The sequence below is a fragment of the Marmota monax genome, unplaced genomic scaffold (genome assembly GCF_021218885.2).
Source record: "Marmota monax isolate L192 unplaced genomic scaffold, Marmota_monax_Labrador192_F-V1.1 WCK01_AAM20220418_F8-fsc00012, whole genome shotgun sequence".
In the NCBI taxonomy this organism is placed as follows: Eukaryota; Metazoa; Chordata; class Mammalia; order Rodentia; family Sciuridae; genus Marmota; species Marmota monax.
In genome coordinates, this window is record NW_026695227.1 from 20402408 (window position 1) to 20429132 (window position 26725).

The window sequence follows — 26725 nt, forward strand, 5'->3', positions numbered from 1 at the left end:
GTGGGGAAATGACGCCACCTTCTGGTGAGAAATGGGAACCAACAACAACAAAAAAAACCCCAGCAGGTTAAGGATCTGATTTCTTTTCAAACCATCAAACAGCGCAACTCCAGTGGATCTTTAGAACCGCCCTCCCCGGAGGCTCTCACCACTCCTGGCGCCTCAGGCAGTATGATTGACAGGGCAACAGTCGGGTCCGTTACAGAAATTCGTCACTCCGGAAACAGTGACCGGATCCTTCCGGCCCGCGCTCTCCCAGCATCCTTTGCCTTCCGGCTGTGCTCAGTCCTGTCCGGCCAGTCCCGCCTTGCGCGCCCGTTTCGAGCCGGAGTTTCAAGCTCGGCTTTCCAGGCTCTGAGTGGGTCCTCGGGCAGTGGCAATGGGGGCAGGAATGGCTCAGCTAGAGGGTTACTATTTCTCAGCTGCCTTGAGCTGTACCTTTTTAGTGTCATGCCTACTCTTCTCTGCCTTCAGCCGGGCGCTGCGAGAGCCCTACATGGACGAGATCTTCCACTTGCCGCAGGCGCAGCGCTACTGTGAGGGCCATTTCTCCCTCTCGCAGGTGGGGTCCGCAACCTGTCTCTACCCTAGGACAGGCCAGGGAGGGCCCGGCGTTCCCATCGCTGACTTCTCCTTCCCATCCTTTATCCTTGCCTCTCTCCCTTGCACCTTCCCAGCCTCCAAACGTAAAAAGGAGCTGGGTAATCTTTTGTTCCTGTGTCAGAGCTTCGTGATGTTTGTTAAAATGAATGAATAAAAAGCTTATCTGTCTCTCAAGAAGGAATGGTTTGGGAGAGTGACTAATGGGGAACCGAGCTAGTGCTCCTCCTCTTAGCAACTGACTATCCCAGTTTGTCTTCCCCGGTTCCAAGATTAGAGAGGTGTTGGGGTGTGCCTTGAACCTGTCAGAAAACTTCACGTTTGCATCAGTGAAACACCTCACTCAGTATTTCGGAGGAAGGATGGGGGATCTTCAGCCACAAAAATAAAGTGATAGTTTACACTAATTTTCTGGGCATTTTAGAAACCTTTTGTTAGCTGGATAAACTGCACCCAGTCAGGTTATATCATTTTAAAATGTATGTTTGACTACACAAATGTATAAATATAAATACCAAAGCATATTCCTCCTCTTCTGGTGACACATTATGCGTTCTGGTTAAAGTATGTTGGGAAAAAATCTGATTTTCAATCTTGATGCTGTTATTAACCTTAGAAAATTTTCTGGATTTCAGGCTACTCATCTGCAAAATGGCATCAATAATAGTATCTAATGTAGGGTATGCAACAAGATTAAATAAGATTTAGCACAGTTTTTGAAACTGATACATGTTAGCTATCATAGAGCCTGTGGACCAATCTCTCTAAACCCTTCTTTCTCTCTAAACCCATCAGAGTTTGAACTAAATTTTACAAGCTGTGAAATGAGAGCCTTTGCAATTTAGACACCAAAATACAGGTATTCTAGAGAGCAATTCTTGGAAATTAGAAACAAATTTTAATTTATTACAAACAGGTGCAGAGGTAAAAAAAAAATTATTTTCTCAAAGTAGACGTCTAATCTACTAAGATTTTTTTTTAACCATGTCAAAATAACTTCTCAAATGTCATGATCATTAAAACTGGATCTTAACATATCTGTGCCTGTCCTTTCAGTATTAGTTCTTGATTTTGCTTCACTGTTGGCATTTCATTTTTAAGTGGGATCCCATGATTACTACATTACCTGGCTTATACCTGGTGTCTGTTGGAGTGGTCAAACCTGCCAGTTGGATTTTTGGATGGTCTGAACATATTGTCTGCTCCATTGGAATGCTCAGATTTGTTAATCTTCTCTTCAGTGTTGGCAACTTCTATTTACTATATTTGCTTTTCCGAAAGCTACAACCCAGAAACAAGGTATGTTTTAACATAATTTATTACAGGTATGTTTTAACATAATTTATTTCTGTGTAGTCAGGTTCACATTTATGTCATGAATTAGTTTTATGAAATTTGGAGAAATATGTTTTTAACACTGGAATTTATATATGTTTGTGACAATTAATGGAAATCTTGCACCCCCATTTTAGAAGATATTTAAGTAAGGCAGTCTTTCTTTGCAGAACTTATATCTTCTTTAGGGAAAATAGACTTTGCTTTAGGAGTTATGAGGCAATTTAAGATTGCAAGTCCTGGAAGTTGGTTTCTTGGGTTTCAATTCTATCCCTACTACTACTACTTGCATTACTTTGGGAAGATTACCTTTCATGACTCTGTGCCTTCAACTGTTAAATAAGTACTAATAAATCTACCTCATAGAAGTGTTATGAAGAGTAGAGGATTAATAAATAGGTGGTGCTTCGGCTAGTGCCTGATATAAAGATTCAGTAATTGAAAGAGGTAATTTCAGTAGTATCAGTTATGAGAGGCAGGTAGGCATGAGAATGAGGATACAGAGAAGGAGCCGAGGAACACTTACTACTTCCTTACTGGGAGGCGTGTGTGTGGCCTTGGATAAGGCTGCACAGAGAAGGTAGCACCAGAGCTAAATCGTGATGAACAGATACTGCTGAAGAGGGGAATAATCCTGGCAGACATAACATAAAGTAAAGGTATGAAGGCATTGAACAATGAAATGCAGAGAATTACTGTTTGAAACTATAGAATTATCAACCACAAGGATATAAAGCTAGAGATGCAGGTAGGACTGAAGTCAAGAAAGTCCTTATATGCCATGGAGAGGATTTTGAACTTTATATAGGAGGTGATGAAGAGACCTTAATTTTATTCTATTTTTCAAATGCTTTTATTAGTGCATTACAGTTATGAATAATGGTTGGGTTCATTTTGACATAATCAAAATATGCATGAAATTTAATTTACTCCATTTCAATCCCCACTGCTTCCTCTTTTCCATCCTTCCCTCTGTTCCTTTTCCTATACTCTACTGGTCTTCCTTCTGTTTATTAATTTTTTTTCTTATTGGTGCTTTATAGATAAACATAAAGTTGGAATTCACTATAGTATATTTATACATGTACATAGTATAATGTTGTCAGATTCATTTCTCATTTCCTCCTCTTTCCCATCCCTCATCCTCCTCTTCTACCTCATTCTACTCCACTGATCTCCCTCTAACCTCATGAGACACCTCCCTTTTAGTTAGTTCTAGTTTCTGCACATGAGAAGAAACATTTGATCCTTGATTTTCTGAATCTGGCTTATTTCACTTAACATGACATTCTCCAGTTCCATCCATTTACTTGCAGATACCACAATTTCATTCTTTATGGCTGAATAAAACTCCTCTGTGTATATGTACCACATGTTTTTTTTTTTTTTTTTTTTTTTTTAATTCATCAACACCTGGGTTTGTTCCATAACTTGGTTGTTGTGAATTGCCCTGCTGTAAACAATGATGTGCCTGTATCACTGTAGGATGCTGATTTTAGTACTTTTGTATAAATGTTGAGTGGTGGGATAGCTGGGTCATGTGGTGGTTCTATTCCTATTCTTGTGAGGAATGAGAGACCTTAAATTTAATCAAAGGAATGGCATGGACTGATTTGGTGAGTTAGATTAAATGAAGGATACAATTTAAGGAGATAAAAATACTTAAATTTTGAAGTCATGTCAGAAAGGCCCAAAGAAGATGTTTAATTTTAGACTAGGCCTACTATTTTCACAAAAATCCTTCATGAAAAAGTAAGATCATTGGTCAAATAATATAGATGCTATATGCCCTTTTACATTTTGTCTAATGTAAGGTTTTAAAAGGCTGTCCTTCAAGAGAGTTGGTGATGATGGCAAGTTGAATGCTTATGGAAGGTAGTAAGAATTAAGCTCAGGGGGTTGAAGCTATCTGCATGGTGTCCTCTTCATCTCTATGCTCCACAGAGTTTAGTTTGGTGTCTTGCGCCAAAAACTCCTCAACTATTTGTTGAATCATTCAAGTCATTTTAAGCCATAGGAGCTTTGGCACATGTTTTAGTGGCTTCCAAGCTAATAATTATAACTAAAAAGTACCAAATATTCTTATAAACTTATATAGTAACTTTGCAAAGCTCAAAATTAGATTAATATTAACTCCTAAATAAAATTGGAGTGGGGCTTTGTTATTGTTTTTTTAATAAATATCTTCGTTAATTCAGAAATAGCATAATTGCTTTGTGAAAATAATTTTTCATGTTTTTTCCCCCCAAAGGCTGCCTCAAGTATCCAGAGAATCTTATCAACGTTAACACTAGCAGTGTTTCCAATACTGTATTTTTTTAACTTCCTTTATTATACAGAAGCAGGATCCATGTTTTTTACTCTTTTTGCCTATTTGATGTGTCTTTATGGAAATCATAAAACTTCCGCCTTGCTTGGGTTTTGTGGCTTCATGTTTCGTCAAACAAATATCATCTGGGCTGTCTTCTGCGCAGGACATGTCATTGCACAGAAATTAACTGAAGCCTGGAAAACTGAGCTACAAAAGAAGAAGGAAGAGCGGCTTCCCCCTATCAAAGGACCATTTTCAGAATTCAGGAAAATTCTTCAGTTTCTTTTGGTGTATTCCATGTCCTTTAAGAACTTGAGTATGCTTTTCCTTCTAACTTGGCCCTATATCCTTCTGGGGTTTGCATTTTGTGCTTTTGTAGCAGTTAATGGTGGAATTGTTATTGGTGATCGGAGTAGTCATGAAGCCTGTTTTCATTTTCCTCAACTGTTCTATTTTTTCTCTTTTACCCTCTTTTTTTCTTTTCCTCATCTACTATCTCCTACTAAAATTAAGGCTTTTCTTTACTTAGTTTGGAAACGTAGAATTCAGTTTTGTTTGATTACCTTAGCCTCCATATTTTTAGTTTGGAAATTCACTTATGTTCATAAATACTTGCTAGCAGACAATAGACATTATACTTTCTATGTGTGGAAAAGAGTTTTTCAAAGATATGAAATTATGAAATATTTGTTAGTTCCAGTCTATGTATTTGCTGGTTGGAGTATAGCTGACTCATTGAAATCAAAATCAGTTTTCTGGAATTTAATGTTTTTCATATGCTTGTTCACTTCTACAGTTCCTCAAAAACTGCTAGAATTTCGTTACTTTATTTTACCATATGTTATTTATAGGCTTAACATACCTCTACCGCCCACATCCAGACTTGTTTGTGAACTGGGTTGCTATGTAATTGTTAATTTCCTAACTTTTTATATTTTTCTGAGTAAGACTTTTCAGTGGCCAAATAGTCAGGACATTCAAAGGTTTATGTGGTAAAATCAGAGATATTTTGACCTTTAAAAGTAGATGTAATATATAGACTGTCTCCACAATGATAATTGATATGTGGGAATTATAGAATTTGTTTTAGGCATAATGGTAATCCTCAGATCACATCAGTTTTTTTCTTATTACATACTTTTTTTTTATTACATACATACATTGTATGCAACAAATATAAGGAAGTTAAGTATAAACAACTGAAAAGCTTAAGACCTGCTTCAGAAGCCAATAATGGAAAGATAAAATTGTTTACAATTATCTCTTTGATACTGCCAGCACTCAAAAGCTTGGAAACTTTTTGTACATACAAGCTTAAGAAAACTGGGTATGCTTCACAGCAGTGGAACTAATTTATAATTCTTTTCAGAAATTATTTGAAAAATATTTACAAATGATCAGTCAATATTCCTGATTGAAAAGTTGTTTACTCTTTCAATAATTATAATTTTAATTATAAATTAGAATAGATTTATGGATAGCAATTTAAAAGAGAAGGTCATGGTAATCCAGGATTCAGTGTATTATTTTTTATTTAAAATCTAGAAATTATGAAGCTTTTTCACTAATTCCTAATATGAAATGTATAAAGGCCAAAGATAAATTGTGTTGATTATAATACCTTTTAAAGAGACTTTTTTTCTGAAATACATTGTTGTATTAGTTTCCTAGGACTACTGTAACAAATGACCACAAACTTAGTGGTTTACTTTTTTTCCCCACATTTAGAAAGACCTGTATCTGAACTCAAAATGTCAGCAGGGTCAGTTCCTTCTGGAGGTGCTGAGGAATTATCCATTCCATGCCTCTCTCCTGACAAGAAGATAATATCTCACAAGATTTTTAGGAGATAATATATGTGCTCAGATCTTATAAATAAAATTTTGTCCTGAGAGGTTAAAAAAAAAGTGACTTCTGAGATATAAATGTAAATCAAATTGTTATTTGATTCCCTTATCTCCCCCCCCCAAAAAAAAATAGAACTGAAAGTTATGAAATCATTTGATGTACCTATTTTGTAAATTAGGTAACACCTGCTGGGTAATATTTTGTGAGTGTGTTAGTGTTTGCATTCTCTGTTTACTATTTTTCATTCATTCCTTGGGTTGTCATTTTACTACAGGTAAGCATTTGGGCATGTTAATTTTGACATGGAAAGCTGAAACTGTGTATAGAAGTCATCTCTCAACCAAATTTTAACATTTTTAAATATTTTTTAAAAATAGCCGTAAGTGTGGACAAATTACTTTCTCCTCAGTGTTGAATAAAGCTTTTTCCTGTTTAAAATAATTAGAATATTTAGAAAACATCTCAACTTGCAAATATGAAAATGAGTGCAGGTAAAAATAACAACAAAAGTCTTGAGAAAAAAATACAGAGCATTCTTTTATTGTACCTCTATTCAGTACTTAGAAAGTAGAATGACTCAATTATAACAGTGATTGTATGAAAATATATTTTACCCAGATTTTTTTTGGCAGGCTGAATATTGAGTTTAGGGATGATAGGCAAGCAGTATACCACTGAGCTATGTCTCCAGCCCTTTTAATTTTAAGAGTCCTGCTAATTTTGCACAGGCTAGCCTTGAACTTGTAGTCCTCCTCTATCAGCCTTCCAAGTAACTGGGATTACAGGTGTATGCACCACACCCAGCCAGAATATTTTTAGTCAGATAAGAAAGCATAATCAAAGAAATTATGCTTTCATGAATTTATTATAATAGAGAACTAAATCCAGGAAACCAAAGTTGGAAAAAAAAAAAGAGTGTAATTTAGGAAATTCAGCTTTGTTGTCTGATAGTGCAAGGCTTGTGTTTAGGAACATTTCTGAGAGGAAAAACTTTCCACTCAAATCTGGTCTGGGGACCATTTCACCCCATTTAATTGAAGAAGACTGGAGAGATCACCATTCCAATTAATTTTTAAGTGTTGAGTCACTTATGTGTTAAATTTGGAGAAATTTTACATTGAGAAGGAAACACATTAATCTTCCTCGTTTTCTATAACATAAAATACAGTACTTGGTATTTTAGAAAAGAATATTGTGAATTAAAAGGAGCTGCTTATTTTTTTCTAATTATTTTAAAACAGGATGTCTATCAGTATTCTTGAGTTAAAGATAAACGTTTTGGTTTAAATTTTCTTGGACCCTTAGAAGATGGTTATTTACTATTGAATTTTCCACAGAGTGAAATAGATTAAATAAATATGTGAAAGATACACAAGCTCAATTTAACAGATCACCAAACTCATCCCTGTGAAGTCTTTCCACCTGAAAAGATTGAGAAGTCCAGTCATTCCTAAAACGATCCTTGCTTTTACAAACATTCTAAATTATGTTTGTGTTTTGAACTTTTTAAAGGATTATCAAATACTACTTTTGTAGTGGATTTAAAAAATGAGAATTTTTTTGAATTTCATAATTAAAAAGTGATTATGAAAAACACATACTTCCTTACTAGATAACCTTACAATCATTGTTAGTAGTCTGTGAGTAGGATTATTTTAAAGAGTATCATGAAAAGTTCTAGTCCATTGTTTTCAACTTCAGAATAATTTTGATCAAGTTCTACCTTATGTGAAATTCTAGTATGGAATATTATCTTTAGATAGTATTAGTTAGGTTTTAGTGTACTGTGTGTTTACTACCACATGTGTCATGTGTTTTCTCTTAATGGATACCCAGAAATTTTTTATAACTGTATCTGTGTGTTTAAATTATTTGGAAATACAGTGTTCCTTACTTTAAAATAGCATATTCTCCTAGCAAGAGAAATTATTTTTGCTCTCTGGGCCATGTTTCCTTAGATTCATTTCTGGAATATGCTTAGTCTGTCATAAAATTCCACAATGTAAATAACTTAATGTAATTTATTTCTAATAATTAAATAATATGTTATTTCCAGTTTGAACTAAATTGCTGTGCAGTTTGACATTATTTTCTTCATAATCAAAGAGAAAAGGGATTCAAAAATTTTATTTATGCACTTAAATAGTGGACAGTTGTAACCAGTTTTCAATAAATTATGTATTCAGATAAAAAAATTCATGGTGGTGCATGCTCGTAATCCAATAACTGGAGAGACTGAGACAGGAATATCTCAAGTTCAAAGCCAGCCTCAGCCACTTAGTGAGACCATCTCAAAATAAAAAATAAAAATTGGCTGGGGCTGTTGCTCACTGGTAAAGTGCATCTGGGTTTAATCCCCAGTACCAAAAACAAAGAAAAAGAAAGAAATTACTATATATTAGGTAGAGAGCATTATTATCTTAAAACAATTAGAATCACATTAAATAGTAAAACCAGATTGTAATGTAAAGATGAAAAAAAACTTTTAAATGGAAATTTAAATATAAATTAGGAGCCATGGACTTATAGGAAGAATGTTTAACATGGGAGTTATGGGAATTAGTGTTTGCTTATGACTCTATAATCAATAAGGCAAGATGTTTGGTTCTCATTTCAAATGAGGATAATTGTCCTAATTAAGGTGTGTCTGGTATGGGCCTAATTTCGAAAAGGATTTATCCCCTGCCATTCATAAAAATCATAAACATATCATATGATAAATATTAGCTAAATGTACACTGAACATTTTAGTATAGAATGAAGCAAATAGCACAGAAAAACTATAATGTATAATCACAATTAATTTGAGGAAATAAATTGCATTTCATGACAAAAGCATTCCAGACCCATTTTCTGCCTAATTTTTTGGTCTACTGCTAAGTGTTTGCTGTGTTGTTTAGTGCTTAAACATGTATCTACTTGTAAATATGTTATATGTTGTCTTTATATCAGGATATGATATCAAGGTTATTGCTGTTTAAAATACAAGCAGTTCAATCATTATTATAATTTTGATGGTTTGTAAGACTTTAAAGGGAAAAGAAATTTCAACCAGTTACAAATATTTTATGTTATTTCAGGTTCTATTTTACTATTCTAGGAATAACTTATCTTTCATTTAGAGTGCTTTACATATTTAAATGTTGATGACACATTTCCAATATAGTAAAACAAGTTGAAAAATTATAATAAAGTGAATAGGTTGTGAAAAAATTTTTCAACACATTTATAAATTCAACACAAAATTCTTTTAAGATTTGATTATTATTTCTAGGGTGAGAAATTTTGTCACAGTAAAGTAATCCAATAATGTCTTCATATTATGCTTTTTAAAAGATGAGCTTTTGATGAATTTAATAATTTCATTCAGAGTTTCATTTCATTCATAGCACAGTTAATCACCAGCAAGCCAAAAGAAATGTCTTTTTACAACAAGAACAATATTAAAACATTATACTGTTTCTGCATACTGGAGTGTGATCAGTTCATTGAGCAATGTATGTGTGCTTATGGCACATACAAGATGAGGAAAAAGGGAAAGAAATTGCCATCTTTTGAGTACCTGTAATATTGGCTGATTTACCAATATTGTCCCATTTGATCCTACTCATATGTCTGTGCAGTAGATACTGAATTTTGCTGGATTGTTGAAGAAGTTAAAGGTCAAATATATCTGGTGACTTGCCACAAGACCACTCTTGTCTGTAAATCAACATAGATGATCTGATTCACAAACTGAGGTTTTGACTGCTATTTTGTGAATGTTTTTCATTAAGTAGGCTGAGTGCTTGCCTTGCATGTGTGTGTCACCGTGTTCGATTCTCAGCACCACACATAAACAAATGAATAAAATAAAAGTCCATCAACAACCAAATATATATATATATATATATATATATATATATATATATATATATATATATATGAAGTAGGATATGGAGAGTGGAGATAGTCTTTACTGTGCACAAGCCAGGCCATTCATGGCACATTATTTTTTTGTGTGTTGGATTGTAATCATTCTTAAAAATGTTAGAAACTGTTTAAAGAAGTATGAACAAATGATGAGGATTAATAATTTTGTTGTAAGATAAATGAAAGAATGGGATGATTAACTTGGAATAACAGATTCTGTAACTTAAGCTCTTACAATATTTGAAGAACAATTATTTGAGTGAATTGAAATTATTCTGTTATGTAAAGTGTAAATGTAGGGCCAATAGTTACATTTCAGTTAATGAAAAACAAATTTTCTAATTGCTTAGTCTCTACAAGGGACTGGACCCCCTGAAAAAAATGTTTCCTATTGACTGGTGGTAAAATTTCTATTTATCAGATTTAGGAAAATCAGATAGCATGTAGATAGAGTAAAATATATTTAAAGATGTCTTACAACCTTGTAAATTCATAAGTCTGTTACAACTAATATTTTTGCATTAATTGGTAAGTCATAGTCAGATATTTCTGGTGATTTGCATGCTGTCTTTGGTATTTTAAATTTCTGAACAAAACTACTTTTAACTGTTAACCCTGTTTTAGAAACAAATTTTAGATGCCCAATCTTCTAAAAGATATTATAGTTAGAATATTTCGGTGAGCTTGTAGTATTTATTTTACATATGTTTTAATTCCTCTTGTATCAATGGAAATAGTATATTTCTACTTAAAAAGGTTTATCCCCTAGTGAAAAATAGGGCAAGTGCTATGTATAATAAAAGTGTTTAGTTCAGTGTTCACTAGGTGGTGATATTGTGCTGTATATTCAAGTGTTCTTGTAATTAAACTTTTGTTATTCTGAATTAAGCTTTTTATAGTTTTGTATTGTTTTGAACCACAAAGATATATATTATCCATGCCTATTTATTATGCTGTTATTGAAAGTGTTTCCTGAGTTGTATGAAGCCAAGGTAAATGTAAAAAAAAAATTAAAATGTTGCACTTTTTGATTTTTTAATCATATATTAGATTCTTTTACGTAATCTGACTTTCCATATGACATTGTTTACTTCATAAAGCATCTTCATCTGAGGACCTTTCCCCATAAACAAGTAGTGATAGGACAGATTTGAAAACTGATATAATATTGTATTGGCCACTGTTTTTAGTGCTTTAAAACTGATTTTATCTCATTTAATATTCATAATAATCCTGTGGGATAGAATGGTTGTTAATACATGAGGAAACTTAGCAGAGAAAGGTTGTTTGCCCAACATTATAGAATAATTGACAGGTAGGATTCATGACGAGACAACCTGACCAGAATCAATGTTAATAACTACTCAATTTGGGAGAGAAGGGCACAAAGGCATTTACCTTCAAATTTGTGGCATCTTTCAAGTTTTCATGGAGAACCTACTTTTCTATACCAGAAAATGAGGCTAACACTAATTTGGAGGTTTTCCAGAGGCTGACAGTCTTCCATCTGCCATGGTATCTTCCATTTTTGTTTTTGTCATAATGCCTCAAGTTGGTATGAGTGTATACATATGAATTTAATGGCAAAAAGGAAAAAAATCAGGGCTGAAGTATTCAGTCATATGAATTTACATTGAAATAAAACCTTTCTTACAAATCAAGGAGGAGCACAGTTATTTAACAATTAGTATTTAGTTTCTCAGAAAACTCTTAATTTGGAAGCAAGTTCTTGGTTAAACATGATAAGCTTTGGGTTTTTAAAAATTCTTTCTGGAAGAACTTCATCTTTTAGCTTAAACAATATGTGAATATCTGATCTTGGGGCTGGGGATGTGGCTCAAGCGGTGGCGCACTCGCCTGGCATGAGTGCGGCCCGGGTTCGATCCTCAGCTCCACATACAAACAAAGATGTTGTGTCTGCTGAAAACTAAAAATAAATAAATTCTCTCTCTCTCTCTCTCTCTCTCTCTCTCTCTCTCTCTCTCTCTCTCTCTCTCTCTCTCTTTTAAAAAAATATCTGTTCTAGATACATTTTTAGATGTTTTACCTTTTGTTAGTACTATATTCTAAAATTGAGATGTGTATTTGACTTATAAAATTATATTGTGAGTTCATGTCATTTAAAACTGCTTTTGAGTAAACCTATTTATAAGAATAAAAGATGTTTTTCTTTTCAAAAATTCTGTTAAAATATTTTGTTTCTAAATAAATTTGTTTTATAATATACTATGTCTACTTAATTATCTTATTCTAAACTGAGGGTTAGCACCTTTCCCCTAGTACTCACTCATTTTTCCCTCTTTACCACTTACCCAGTCCTAATCTTTATTCTTCATGAAATAATACAATTGCATATGTTTAAGTATCTGTAATTGGTGTCAATCGCTAACCTGGGTATCTGTATAATTTTCCCTCTAATTTCATCATAATAGAGACCAGTTAAATTATTAGCTGATCACCTTGTATTTGTAGAGGCTGGGGTTTCTTTTGTTAATCTAGGTCTGTAAAGAGTGTTTATCAGCACCTTTAACTTGGTAGGACTCAAATCTCAAACCTGGGCCCTTGTGAAGAGACGAATGAGGAGATCTCCATTCTTTGTTTTCTCTTACTTCCCATTGGGCATGGAGTTTCCCTTCCTCATATGCATCTTATAGAGATCAACTGAGCACTTATACTGGACCCAGATTTGGAGTATCCTCCTTGTGACTTCTCTTTTCTAGATTTCCCCTCTATTTACAGCCGCTCTGGCAGTTCTAAATTCCATCCTCTGCAAGTCAGTCATTACAACTTTCTGACTGGTGGGTACCCTCAGGAAAAGCAATGTACACATGATTTTGATTGCTGTTCAGTAATTTCAAGTATTTTTTTCCTCTAAATCATTTAAACTATGGCAGAGTTAGTGTGATATAAGTTCCTCTGCCATTATCTGCCTAGGAACTTTGTCTTGATTACAGTTGATATAGATTGTATAATCTGTCTGTATTAATAAGGAAGTTGAGGTTGTTACTTTTGTTTTGAGGGATTAAGAATTCCTGAAAAATAGTTTAGGTGGAAACAGTTTTGGAATACAGATTTCTAATATAGCTCATTGTAATATACTGCATCATTAAAGTATCTGTTATTGAATCCAGTGACCACTTGAAATTCCCTTGTGGAAAAATGATGTGAAGCAATACAAAAGTGATCTTTTCTGTAAAGAGGAACTCGCCTTCTAATTGGGAATTAATAGAAAGTATAATATTGATTATCACTGTGGAGGAATGCGAAAGTTAAGGTATTGACATGGAACTGGAAATCACAGCTGAAGGGACAAGGGAACATTTAATGGGAAAAATGGTTTTTGAGCTAATTCTTACGGAGATTTGTGGAGACATTGTGGAAAGCATTCCAGGTTTATTAAAGGGAAGTGAACAGAGATTGTACAGTACTACTACCACACACAGGAGAAGTAGTGGCTAACAGTTGCCAACACTTGCAGCATGCTTGCTGTGTGTCAGTCACTAGTCTTAGAATCTGTGTTCAACATGGATTAAGTAATCCCAATAAGGATTCCATGAGGCAAATACTACCATGATCCTCATTTTATTGATAAGGAAATTAAGACAAAGATAACTGAAATAATTTGCAAACTCAGGAAATGTGGCTTTAGAACCTGCCTTTTTTTCAGGGAACAAGACAGTTCCAGTAAACTTGCATAATCTAATAATGTCCTACTGTTAAAAAGAACATAGGTTATTTTTAAGTAGAAACTAAGATCAATGTTCTATTGCATGTGGTGGGGAACAAGAAGAGAGCACAGAGTATGATAAGGGGGGTAAGAAGAAAAGTGGCTATTATTTGAGAGAGGATAGTCAGCCTGAATGGACTGATTGTGACTCCTCACCCTCCATCTGCTCTTAAATCCCACAATAGGTGGCACAGGAACCCAAGAAAAGGGCAGTCTTAATTAGGACTGTGTAGGGGCTTTGAAAGGTTTTGAGGAGATGACTTGAAATTTTAACTCTGATACCTCTGTAACTACTGGGTCTTGTGGTTGAATGTATTGCAAGGTTCCCAAAGTATGCGCAGGCCCTGGGCTCAGGTGAGCCATGGCAGAAGATCTAATTAATTTTAAAATTAGCCCTCCATTTAGAATTCTAAGTCTTGGTCTTAAGATTCTGTCCTTTGTAATGAAAGGAAAAGTAACCCATTAAATCTAATCAATTATAAATATTTGAATAGCATATGAGAATATCTATGTTCTTCCCATACCCATATCTATGTACACACCTAAGTACAAGTGTTTCTGGTGAAGATGGACAGGAGAATTTTAGAAGTATTGCTAGGAAAAGAAGTAAGTAGGAAGACTGAAGACAGAGGAAGGAGCAATTTAAAGGGTAGTCAACTTTTTTTCATATATTCATATATTTTATATATCTATTTCATATATTGATTACATACATTGATGAAGGAATCACTGTCCCCCATTATAATAGCATCTTGTTCAGGAGGCATATTGGAATGAAATGCACACAGAATACTGATGTGGAAAAACGAAAGAATATAGTAGGACCCCATCTCTGCTTGAACTGCTTGTATGATAAAAATTTAGATTGATGTTAATTTCCAGTGGTAATAACTGCAGTATACAACTGCTAATTTGGTTTCCAAAATGCATTATCCTGAATTTTACTCAAGATGGCAGTCATGGATATTTTTTCTAGTTGTTAATCTGACAGAACTTTACCATTCTATTTACCCTAAAATGTCACTGATATTAATGATTTTTTCATTGTTATTTGAAAGGCATTTTTGAACATGTTTATCCTTGAGCAAATATATTTGATTATCTATGTCATTGTGTACTTTGAAAACATGATTATTGGAAGCTTGAATCATCAGATAATCATAGCTTCATTTTATTCCCTATAATTAAGAATATCTAGAAAACTTGATAGTTTCTATTTTCTTTTCCAATTAGAATATCAGTAAAACTGGAATTTACACATACCTTTAATTCACATGGAATTTGTCATGTATATTTAATGGCAGAATGGTTATAAAAAGCTTCTGTTGATGGGAAATACTTGTTTTCCTCTGTGTGGCTATTAGAAAAGCAGGAACTGTTAGTCACTCTCTGAGAGTTGTGTTATAGAGCAAGTTACCTGATAAGGAAAGAAAGCAAGTAATTGTGTTTGTAATGGTATATGAATAACATACATTTAAAAAAATAGCCAAGGATTTTAGATGCAATAAATGCAATTTGAGAGTCTCCACCAGTCTCCAAATAGTTTTGAGTTACACATTATGTAACTTGCCATCGAGCTTTGGAGATATTTGACTTCTGTATATCTAGAATGCTGATAGAAAATGTGTCTTTTCTATATTATAATGTTTGTGTTATAATAGATCTTTCCTTGTGCTAGTTTTGCCTTTGACTTTGAATATGAAAATTCTGTGGACTATTGATCATCTAATGAGATTTTTCTTACTCTCGAAAAATAAATAATTCAGTGTTTAAAATCACAAATTAGAATTTATAATCTATGAATCTCTATACTGTACTCTTATTAAATAAATTCTCAGTTAAATGTTCATCATTACAATGAAAGACATTAGCATAACTTTTTCTTAATCTAGTTTTTCACTATCAGCAACAATAACAGTTTGGGGAAGAAAGCTCGCTCATTATGAGGAATAATTGGCAAGTATCTAAAAACAAAATTTTGATCAAATTTGATCTTCATATATCTTAAGGTTTTGGTAGTTTGGGTTTACTATTTGATAAAAGTAATCTAAACAAAGTCAAAATTAAAATGTTTTAGCTAATGACCCTATTTTGTATTTACTAAAATAACTTCTCTCTAATAAACAAGAAAGAGATTAAATTAAGTGAAAATAAGCCAATCTGCTACTTTATGCTAAATTCTAACAGACTGTGTTTATCTAAAGTGGTAAGCACACATGAGCTGTAATCTGAAGACCTAGGTTCAAATCCTGGATCTGCCATTAATTTGCTGTTTCAATATAGGAAAGTGAAACTGTCAAGATCAAATAAGCAAATACATGTGATAATTATTTAATAGCTCTAATTACACAAAATGTAAGGGTTATATATAATTTATTAGGTGTGTCTTGGGCTCTGCACCAAATAGTTTTATTAACTTGTATCATAACATGATAAAAATAGTATTGGTTAATCTAATAATTGGCAACTACAGGACTGTTATAAATTTGTTTATATTATTAAAAATGTAAATTCCTTTTTTAACCTGAAAAATATGGATTTTTGTAACTTTTTAAAATATTCTTATTCATTATTATAGTTTGTTTTAGTCAGTTTTTTCACCACTGTGACTAAAAGACCTGACCAGAACAATTGTGGAAGAAAAAAAGTTTATTTGAGGGCTCACAGTTTCAGAAGTCTCAATCCATAGACAGCAGACTCTTCCTCAGAGCTTAGGTAATTCAGAACATAATGGTGGAAGAGTGTGGCAGAAGAAAGCAGCACACATGATGATCAGGAAGCCAAGAGAGAGATTTCAATTGCCAGATACAAAATATATACCCCAAAGTGACACCCCCAATACCCCACCTCCTCCAGCCACACCTCACCTGCCTTTAGTTACCACTCAATTAATCCCACCAGGGATTAATTCACTGATTGGGGCAAGGTCTCATAACTCAATCATTCCTTTTCTGAACCTTTTTGCATTGTTTCACACATGAGCTTTTGGGGGACACCTCACATCCACACCATAACACAGTGAAAAAGTTCATTGTTACGTCCAAACAGTGTAGTTTCAATTTGACGTTGTAAAAAACTGAAAAATATTGTACATTATTTAGAATTACATTAATTGGTCATTTTAATTATGTAGAAAATAAATAATGGTGATCACTTTGAGTAGACACAAAAACATGAATAAAGAGAATGCATTGGCTTCCCATCACTATAATGCCAGAGATAATCATATTATAATGAGAAGAGGTCTATTTTGGCTCATAGTTCTGTAGATTTCAGTCTAGGATTGCTTAGCTTTATCACTTTGGACCTGTAGCAAGAGCATGTAGAGAAACAAAATCACTCATCTCATCACTAGGAAACAAACAGGAGAGAGGAAGAGACTGGAGTCCCACAATCCTCATCAATTACATGCCTTCGATAACTTAAAGATCTCCACCAGCAACCCTTCTTGAAGGTTCTATCACCTACCTCCCACTTATGCCATGATGGGGACCAAGACTTTAATAGAAGAACCTTTAGGGGACTTTCAAGATCTATCTATAGCACAGATGATATTGTCTTCCCTTCTATGTGGTCTTCTACTATGGGCTCCAGTGTTTATAGAACTAGAATGTATAGCCTCATGGAGAGGTGAGGTTTGAGATAAAGTTCTAGTTGAAGATACCCACATTCTTTGGTTTTCTATCTCCTTCCCCATGTTTAAACACATAGGGACTCTAATTGGATATCTATGCTTTCATTCACAACACACAGTAGGCCTTCACTCTAAGCCATATTCATTCAATATAATCTGTAAACATTTTCTTTGACTAAGATGCCCATTGCTGTCCAATTAGTTATGGCCAAACAGTAGATTAGGTTATATTAACAACACAAGTCACATGTTGATCCAACTTTATTCAGAAGCAATCTTCTTACAGCTTCTTTCATTTGGAGGTATGAACAGAAACAACATTCATGGATATATCCAACATAGGAATACATCATATTTTGTAACAACCAGAAGTACTTTTAATATAATAAATGCAGGTATGTGTGTATAGTTTGACTTTCCCAATTTTTTTCTTATGGTCCCCACAAAAAATATAATAACTGAATCAATCTTTATTTGCTAAGAACCAGGGTTTCTTCATTTTCTACAAAAGTATGTATACTTTAATAGTAATAAGTTGAAATATAACAAGAAAAATTTAGGAAGCCTTTCATGACAGTGTTTGTCAGTTTTTCATTGCTATAATCAAAATACTGACCCAAACAACTTGGAGGAGGAAAGTTTTATTTTGGCTCACGGTTCCTGAGGTTTCAGTATATGTCACATTGGCTCCATTGCTCTGGGCCTGATTTGAGGTGGCACATCATGGTTGAAGGGCGTGGCAGAAGAAAACTGCTCTGCACATAAAAGCTGGGAAGCAGAGAGAGGGAGAGAGAGAGAGAGAGGAAGGTCAGGGACATGATATAGTCCTCCAGGGCACTCCCCACCCCACCAGCCAAGTGACCTACTTCCTCCAACTTTTGTCCACCTACCTACAGTTTCTACCACCTCACAGCAGTCCATTCAGGTTGCAGTGGGTTCATCCTCCAATGAGGTCAGAGCCTTTCTGATCCAACCACTTTCCAAAAGCCCCATCTCTGAATATGGCTGCATTGGGGTCAAGTCTTCAACACATGAGCTTTAGGAGACATTCCAGATCCAAACTATAAGGATGACACTGTGCTTCTCACAACTGATTTTTTTTTTTTGTATTCACAACCATCATCACATCATGAAAATTACAAGTTTACTTGTTTCTATTCTTTACTAGACTATAAGATTCATGAAGTCCATGATTGTGCTGTCATGTCCACAAACATCAGGCATATAAACCTAGCAAATGTGCAAGGAGTACATTTTACAGACTGGAGAGTTACTATGAATAACAAAATGCCCAAGGAGGCTGATCTAGAACAATTTTACATTATTTAAATATAGAACTATAATTAAAGTTAACAACATTCTATGGAATTTTTATTTTCTGTTTTTTTAAATCTGAGATTCAACTACTTCAATGCACAAATATATTTTTATAGTATAATGCCTTCCTAGAAGTAAAAAAGAAAGAAGGAAGGGAGGAAAGAAGGAAGAGAAAGAAAAAAGGAGGGAAGGAAGGAAGGGAGGAAGGAAAGAAGGAGAAAGAGAGTGAGTTGGAGAAGCTATGGTTTAAAAGAGATTCAATATTTAGATCAGCAATTGTGTAGATCTTATTTGGATACCAATATGAGCAAATCTACTTTAAAAAAAAAATGTAAGTCATAGTAAGAAACTTAAACATTGATTGATGATATTAAAACATTATTGTTATTTTTAGGCATGATAGGAATATTTTGGTTGGTTTTCAAATACAATTCTTTCAGAAATATATAATGAAATGCTTACCTGAATAAAAATGTCTTTGTATGTCAAAATGAAAACATAAAATATCCTCCAATAGAAATTTAATTTATAACATTTGAATTATTAATGCTTTGAATATTTTTATATAAATGCATTGAAATATTACTTAGAAATCTGTTATCTATGCATTATGTAACAACATTTAGCATTTAGAAATATGACCTAAATAAACATTAATTTAGAAATTAATATTTGTGTGTACATGTATGTATGCACATGTACACGTGTGTGTGCACATACTTACATATGTGCCAGACTGTTCAGTGGCTATAAGAGAAAATCCTTTACTTTGTATTTTTAACAATTAAAATTCGTTATAGTAACAATTTGATGATTTATGGAGATTTAAAACATCTGAAAAATGAATATCTGATAATACTTAAAAGTAGAATATTCTAACATACAAATGCATACAGAAAAAAAATCAAAATACTGGTGTATAGATAGGAAAATGAGGCTAAAGATAAAAAGGCATTGCTCTTTATAACATCAGCAATTGTAGTTGCAGCTCTCTTTTCCTGTGTACTCCTGTTCAAAACAGTATCTTTTTGTCTTGCAATTATATTGATAAATTCTCCAGGCTGACAATACACAGCTGCTTTCAAAAGATGTGTTGGAGCTCTGAGCACTGAAGTTTAGTTTAAATTTACATAATTCGCATTACATTAGGATGATATTTTAAATAATTGATCATCATACCTAAATTTTTCTCTTTCTAAATTTAGGCACATTAAATAAAGTAAAATATGGCATTCATTTGTTTTCATAAGGCTCTTACACTGCTTTTTAAATGTGTTTGCCATTTGTTGCTGTTAGTTTAACTGGTAGTGAGGGAGCCATGATTTTTTTATCCACATAAATAAGCAGAGCTATTATTGAATACCATATTCCCATAATGATGTTAGGATTTAAAAAAAAAATCACAACCAACTATCGTCTGTGGATGTTCAGTTTTTCATTTATGTTACCCACCTTGCCCATTAAAATAGAGAAATCTTATTAAGAAAGTTCTAAAGTTTTCTGAAAGAGGTTATTTAAGTTCTGATGATTTAACCTGTAGATGATGTGATATAATCAAGTTGTTCTTACTACATCCTTCATGAGTAGCACTATAAAATTTTGCGTTCATTATCAATACTGTATTTTCACCTTTAAAGATCACAATGTACAGTGAATATCAATAAATTTATAATTTCAAAATGAATATGAACAATTACTATAATTAAAGCAAAAAAAATACTTATTTATCTCATGATTCTGTGGGCTAGCCATTTGAATTGGGCTTAACTGGGTGGTATTCTCCTGGTCGCAGCTAGTCTCACCAAGTTCAGCTAAGTCATTTTGTAAGCTGAAACCAAAGGAAATGGTGTTGACTAGGGTTGTAAGGATATTTGATCTGTAGGTCTCCACCAGGCTAGCCTGGCCTCCTTCCCTCGGTGGCATTACCAGAGGTCTCAAGAGTAGCAAAAGAGGGCAAACCACAATGTAAAAATGGTGTTTAAATTTCTGCTCATTTTATATTTGCTACTTTGTCTTTGAACAAAGCAAATCACACAGCCAAGCCCAGAGCACTGTAGAGGGGCTTGGATGAAAAAATAATTTGTCCTATCTTTTACAGTCACACACAGATGGGTTTGGGAGAAATTGATTCATGGATTCCTACCTTGCTGTCTTATTAAGAGTATTAATTAATTTGTAATTAAATTGATAGTAAATACCATTAAATGGGTTAAACAGCAAATCTGCCTGCTCCCTGTGCTGCCACATCATTAATATGGGCAATTTAGCTCACATTCGCAGTATTACATATTTTTATAATATATGAAGTGATTCTCCACTCTCATTATCAGTTCATGTACAATCTTTTGGCTTATTGACTGAGAATTTAGAAGTTTTTAGATGTTTATTTCAGATGATGCTATGAAACATTGAACCATGTGAGTCTAAATCCCACAAGTATAAAAGAACAATAATTTCCATCATAAATCTTGAACTATGCTTTAAAAGAGTTGATTTCAACAGACCCAGAACCTCAGAGTTTCATCTCAGAGCTTTTTAAATGAATCATTACACCAACCTTCTTAGTAAACTGTTGGTGTTAGGAACTTAGATACACATACACATATATGTATCTAAGTAAGTATGCTACATGGTACCCTAATAAGTCTACCTTTACTGGAATGATTAATCTGTCTTCTAAATATTTTGGAGTCTTCTTGGAATTATTTTCAGAATTCTGAAGTCACACATTGGGGTAAGGGAAGAAAAAGGCATTTCTTTATCCTAGAGCCATAGGCTACCTATTCTTTTTTTTGTTGTTGTTGTTTCTGTGGCTCTTCCTTTCCTTCCCCACTTTCTGGAGCTCACCCAAAGCTGTCTTTCTGTCCCTGCCAATGTCAGAAGATCCTCAGCAAAAGACAAGATGAAAATGGACTCTCTAGTCAGAAGTCTGAGCCTGAAACACTAAGTGAAAGTGTGATCTTCTGCCTGCTTCATATAGGTGTGAGTAACCTAATTTGCCTCCTGTTACAGTGAGGACCTGTTAGTTTTTCAGTAACAGAAAAACAACCACAACGGAAGCACAAATAAAATGGAACAAGGAATTTATCAGAAGAGCAAAGAAACAGCTGTAAGAACCTTAGATCTTCCTGGAATCTTGGGTCTAGAACAAGCCCTTAGTTTTTCTCTTTCTCTTGTCTCTATTTCTCTTTGCCTGTTGACTTTTCTCTCCTACTGTAGCCAGATGTCCTCTTTTGGTCAAGAAGTATGTGCTCAGATCCTAACAACTTAGCAATTATTGAGGGAAGACAGGATTTAGTTTCTCCCATCCATTACCTTTGATTAGTCTGGTTCAGAAGCTGACGAAGCTTATTATCATCATTAAATACAAATCATGGAAGTTTACTGCATGTCAGAGACTGTATTATGAGTTTTCATGAGTAACTAATTCTCATGTGAACTGTTGGAGACAATCATATAAAGTAGAAAGAATCCCATGTTATGCACATTTTACTGATGAAGAGATTGAACAAAAAAATTAAGTAACTGTTCCAAAGTCACACAGCTAGTAAGTGGCATTTGCCCCAGAGGTAATAGTCAAGTGAACCTGACATCCTTTGGAGTTTAGAAGCAAACAATGGTCAACTGCTTTCCAAATTTTTACATAGCCCCCTTCTAAGAAAAGGCAATTCCAACAACTTATCTTCTGTGCAAAATCCATGAATTTGGAATGCATTTATGGTTGTGTTTTTTTTTTCAAATGTTCAGTATTGTTTTTTGCAATGTGCATTTTGGACTTTTAAGAGTTGGAAAATAATTAACCTTAGTTTTATCTGGATAGTTGAAGAATGAAAGGCCTAAATATAATTTTGGCTGGTGAGCAAATGATTATGTACAGCGAAGACCTGTCAAAAAAATCTTATATTGGATCTATCCCACCTTCATTATATTTAGCCCTGCTTGAGCTTTGCATTATTTCTTGTTTTTCATGTTCATTAGTTATGAATTTTATAAAGAATATTTATTTTACTATAATATTTTTCAAGAAATATAACAATAATGTTGTAATATTGGATACAGATAAAATACATAAGTGAAATGAAATGAATGGTAATTTACAAATTAAAGTTTCATATTACAGTACAAATTCTTCAAATTATGTAGCAAAAAGATTCTGTATCTTCTCCAGTATGGTGTTGTGGAGAAAGCTAAATAAAATGGAGTTTTTTTTTTTTTTTTTGTCAACTCCTTTGTTTGATTCTGTTTCTTTATTTTATTTGAGCTTCACAGAAAAACCATGCTTCTTATTCTGAAAACTCCTATTATCAGTGAAGAGGCTGAAAATAAGCAGGTTAATGACCCTGCCTCCTTTCCTCTTGGCCTGTTTCATCAAGTCAAGGAGCAGTACTTTTTTCCTGATCACAATCCTTCACAAAAGCTAAAAGAAGGGCCTTCTTAAAACTTGTCAGTGCTCTTAAGATACCCCAAACAAAGACAAAGAAGCAAACACTGACATTCTCAAGGGAATGTTTGGCCAATGGCATTGCTTATCTGTAACCTTCAGGTTATAGATCCAATAGTATATAGAGATGGTGATTAGAAAGGCCAGGCAGATTTTCATTCGAAGAGTTTTCTTTGTAAACTAAAATAGCCACATATATGGTTTTGTGCATGTCAACCTTAGTACAAGACACCGAAGAACGTGTTTTAAGAAATAAATCTAGAGATTCTTACAATACAGAAAATGTTTCTTTTGTTTTCCCATATTATTTACTTTTTCACTTGCTACATGATGAGAATCATGTTAAATGTTGGTCTCTTCCTCAGAAAGAGAAAGAGAAGATTTACTGAATAACATGGTTGGGTTGGAGTCTGTCATCCATTCATCAGCAAGTTTACTTTCCAGGGTCAGAGATAGAGCAGTGAGATAGGTAGACAAAGTTCCTGGCTTCAGAGAGGTTGCATTCATGTAAAAAGAGGCAGATCATAAAAGGAAACAAGATGATTTCAGAGAAATAAGTGTGGTGGAGAACATTTAGAAAAGATGACGTGAAAGAGCTGGGTCGGAAATGTTTGTGTTGAATTACTAAATAATAAGAAGGAAATAGCTAAAGTAAGTGTGTGGAGAAAAGTATCCCAATAGGAGAAAACAGTAAATGCAAAGACCTGAGATCTGTGCACATCGTATCTCCTTTACTCTTTACCAAGTTTTTGTAAAGCAGGTAGGATTAACTTAATTTCATCAGTGACAAAATTGGGAGCCACAGAAGTGACTTAGTGAGGTCAGTTACCCTGCTGTCAAACAGGACTGCCATGGTATGAACTCAGGATTACCTGACCAGAAAACCCATTCTCTTTTTGCTGCTCATGCTATTTTCATGAGATATATGCTCAAATCAAACACATACATCAGTGAAGAGTTTCAAACAAAGTGATTCTTTACCAAATGTTGGTAAATTGCTAAGGTGGTCCTTCATTTTCTTTCTACTAAAAAATATACAACAAAGACTTCTATATCTTCACTGTTTATTAGCTAACTCTATATATACTTTGATTATCTTCAGTATAACTATACTGTTTGTATTAAAGAACTAGAATACAGTCAGGGTGAAGAGTATTGGACTATTTCCTTCAAGAAACTGAGAGTGGTTTATTTTTTAGTGTATTATTTGGGAATTCTAGCAATATAATCTGTTCTGCCAAAAAGTTATATTGGAAGGACATAAAAATATTAAAATCTCAAAGTTAGCTGAAAATTATCTCTAGCATTTATCCTCAGAACAGAACAGTATTTATATAAGATTTATAAGGCATTGAGTTATTTTATTACTGGGACTCTATGAACTCTAGTAATTATAAATGAAAAAAAAAAATCAAAGCTCTTAAGTTCATCATTGTTTAGATTTATTTTCAATTATTTTTTTCTGCTATGGTTTCTGGCTTATTTTCTTATTGGCTAATGTAGATAAGACAACGCTGCTGCAAAAATAATGGAAATATATATAATCCATTTCCATTACATATGTGAATGGACTTGTGAAAGGGAACCTCTGGTTATTTAAGCCAATGAATGTTCTCATTGTTCAGTCATAACAGTTCTCATACCTGAAGTCTGTAGTAGCAACAGTAATCTGCACATAATAAGTACTTAAAGTTGCAGAATGGTTAGACACATAGTCACATAATTATAATATTTGATTTTTCATAACCTTTACAACATTATATTTTAATTTATTATGGTGTAGTTTCACTGAGGAGTAAAGGAGCTAGATCATGTAGGCCTTATGAAATTCTAAAGACTCTGGCTTATACTCAAATGGGATGACAAACTATTGGGGGATCTTGACCAAGGGTATCATTTTCTTAAGAGAACAATTCTGGCTGCACTTTTGAGCACTGACTGAAGAATGGGGCATTGAAGTAAGGAGTTGAGGTAGGGGGCAGAGCAATAATTTTGCTGAAAGGTAATGGTTCTTTTGTTTGAAGTGACTAGAGACTACAATATAGGCATCAAGCTGGCATGAGAGGGGCCTTTCAGATTGCTATATCCCCAGGGCACAGAATTATGTGTGGAGTATAGCAGGAGCTCAGTAATGTTTGTGAATGAATGGATGGATGGATACATGAACATTAGCTTTCCATAGCTTCTGTCTTCTCCCCATCTGTTCATTACTTAAGTTAAAAATCTAAACTACTTTCCTTATCCTCTCCTTTTAAAAATTAAAGTAAAAGAGAAACAAAACAAAGAAGCCAAGTTTCTTCTGAAATTTAATTGAATTCAAAGTTTCTTTTAAAGCACTTTTATGTAATGACTTCTTTGGGATATTGAGGACATCAGATGCCAACAGAAAGCTAGCTCCAGGACAGTGAGATGAGATTATTGCTTAGGGTCAGGACTAAGCCACAGCACCACAATTTACTTTAAAATTAAAATTGCTACATAGGATTTAATTTCCTCCTCAGAAGGGCAATAACCTTTTCAATGAATCAGACTTGGCTTTTTCTACTTACTATAAATGGTATCATGTGACCGTAACATTACAAAGTACCTAAATGGCAAACTGTATTAGAAAAACTTGGGGACAAAAGGCACAAGTGTATCTTTGGTATGTAAATTTTTATGTGAGAAAGCAGAGAAGTAAGACACATACACAATTGCTTTGATATACATTAGAGAAACACAGAACAGATACAGAAGCAAGTAGAAAAATAAGTTTTTCTGTAAGAGTCAGGAAAAAACTTGATAAACGGGAAAGCTTTTTAATACATATTTTGATGAATTATGTTAGTGTTATCTATTTAATGAGTGAATGAATGAATAAACATATCTTTTAAAAAGCTGAGAGTGGGGATGTCAGGGAAGAAGAACATTGGGAAAATTAAAGTGGAACTTCCAGTCCTTATAAACTGCATTTTGAGCTGATAATTCTCTGATGAAATATAGGTATGTAAATATTATTTAAAAACCCTAATCTTGTCATCTTTTTTTTCTTAACAAATAGTTATAGTCCATGAGACTGACGTTTTTTTTTTCTTTGTTTAAGATGGTCTTGTTGCCCAGTTTGGCCTCAAACTCCCGGTCTTAAGTAATGCACCCATCTCAGCCTCCATATTGTAGGTTGCCTCTCTACCCAATGAAGCTAATTTTTCTTTTTTGAGAGTGGGAGCAGGCAGTGTCTCACTAAATTGCCCAGGGTAGGCTCACACTTAAAATCATCCTGCCTCAAGCCTCCTGAGAAGCTGGGGTTACAAGTGAGCACTTATCACACGGGGCCAAGACTACAGATTCTCAAAAGGCTAGAAAGGACAGTTGAAGAAAGCCAATCTGTGAGAATGACTGGCAGTTCTCTGATCTTTTCAAAAGCTAAAAGAAGTAAAATTCTGCTATGGAAATTGCCCTAGTATCTTTCTGCTTCCAAGAAGGGGTTACATGATTCTGAAAATTTGCAAGCATTTCTGTCCTCACCCTGTCCTTCACCTTTTGCTGAAAAGACTCTAGGCGTCCAGGCCATCTAAGGCATCAACCCTCTTAGCGGTAGTTTGAGTGGAGTCCCTCAGTCCT

At 34.0% G+C, this 26725-nt stretch overlaps 1 protein-coding gene across 1 annotated transcript; it reads left to right on the forward strand.

Moving 5' to 3' along the window:
* The first annotated feature begins 279 nt into the window (after positions 1–279).
* Positions 280–12002, forward strand: LOC124087318 (dol-P-Glc:Glc(2)Man(9)GlcNAc(2)-PP-Dol alpha-1,2-glucosyltransferase). The gene is made up of 3 exons (XM_046436164.2): positions 280–562; positions 1702–1899; positions 4187–12002. The coding sequence occupies exons 1-3, from the start codon at positions 380–382 to the stop codon at positions 5240–5242; spliced, it is 1437 nt and encodes a 478-aa protein (XP_046292120.1). The 5' UTR covers positions 280–379; the 3' UTR covers positions 5243–12002.
* The last annotated feature ends 14723 nt before the right edge of the window (positions 12003–26725 follow it).

Excerpts from the sequence above, each read along its gene's own strand:
- LOC124087318 (XM_046436164.2), top strand. The coding sequence starts at position 380 with ATGGGGGCAGGAATGGCTCAGCTAGAGGGTTACTATTTCTCAGCTGCC. Across the intron at positions 563-1,701 it reads GCCATTTCTCCCTCTCGCAG|TGGGATCCCATGATTACTAC; the intron begins GTGGGGTCCGCA and ends TTCATTTTTAAG. Across the intron at positions 1,900-4,186 it reads AGCTACAACCCAGAAACAAG|GCTGCCTCAAGTATCCAGAG; the intron begins GTATGTTTTAAC and ends TTCCCCCCAAAG.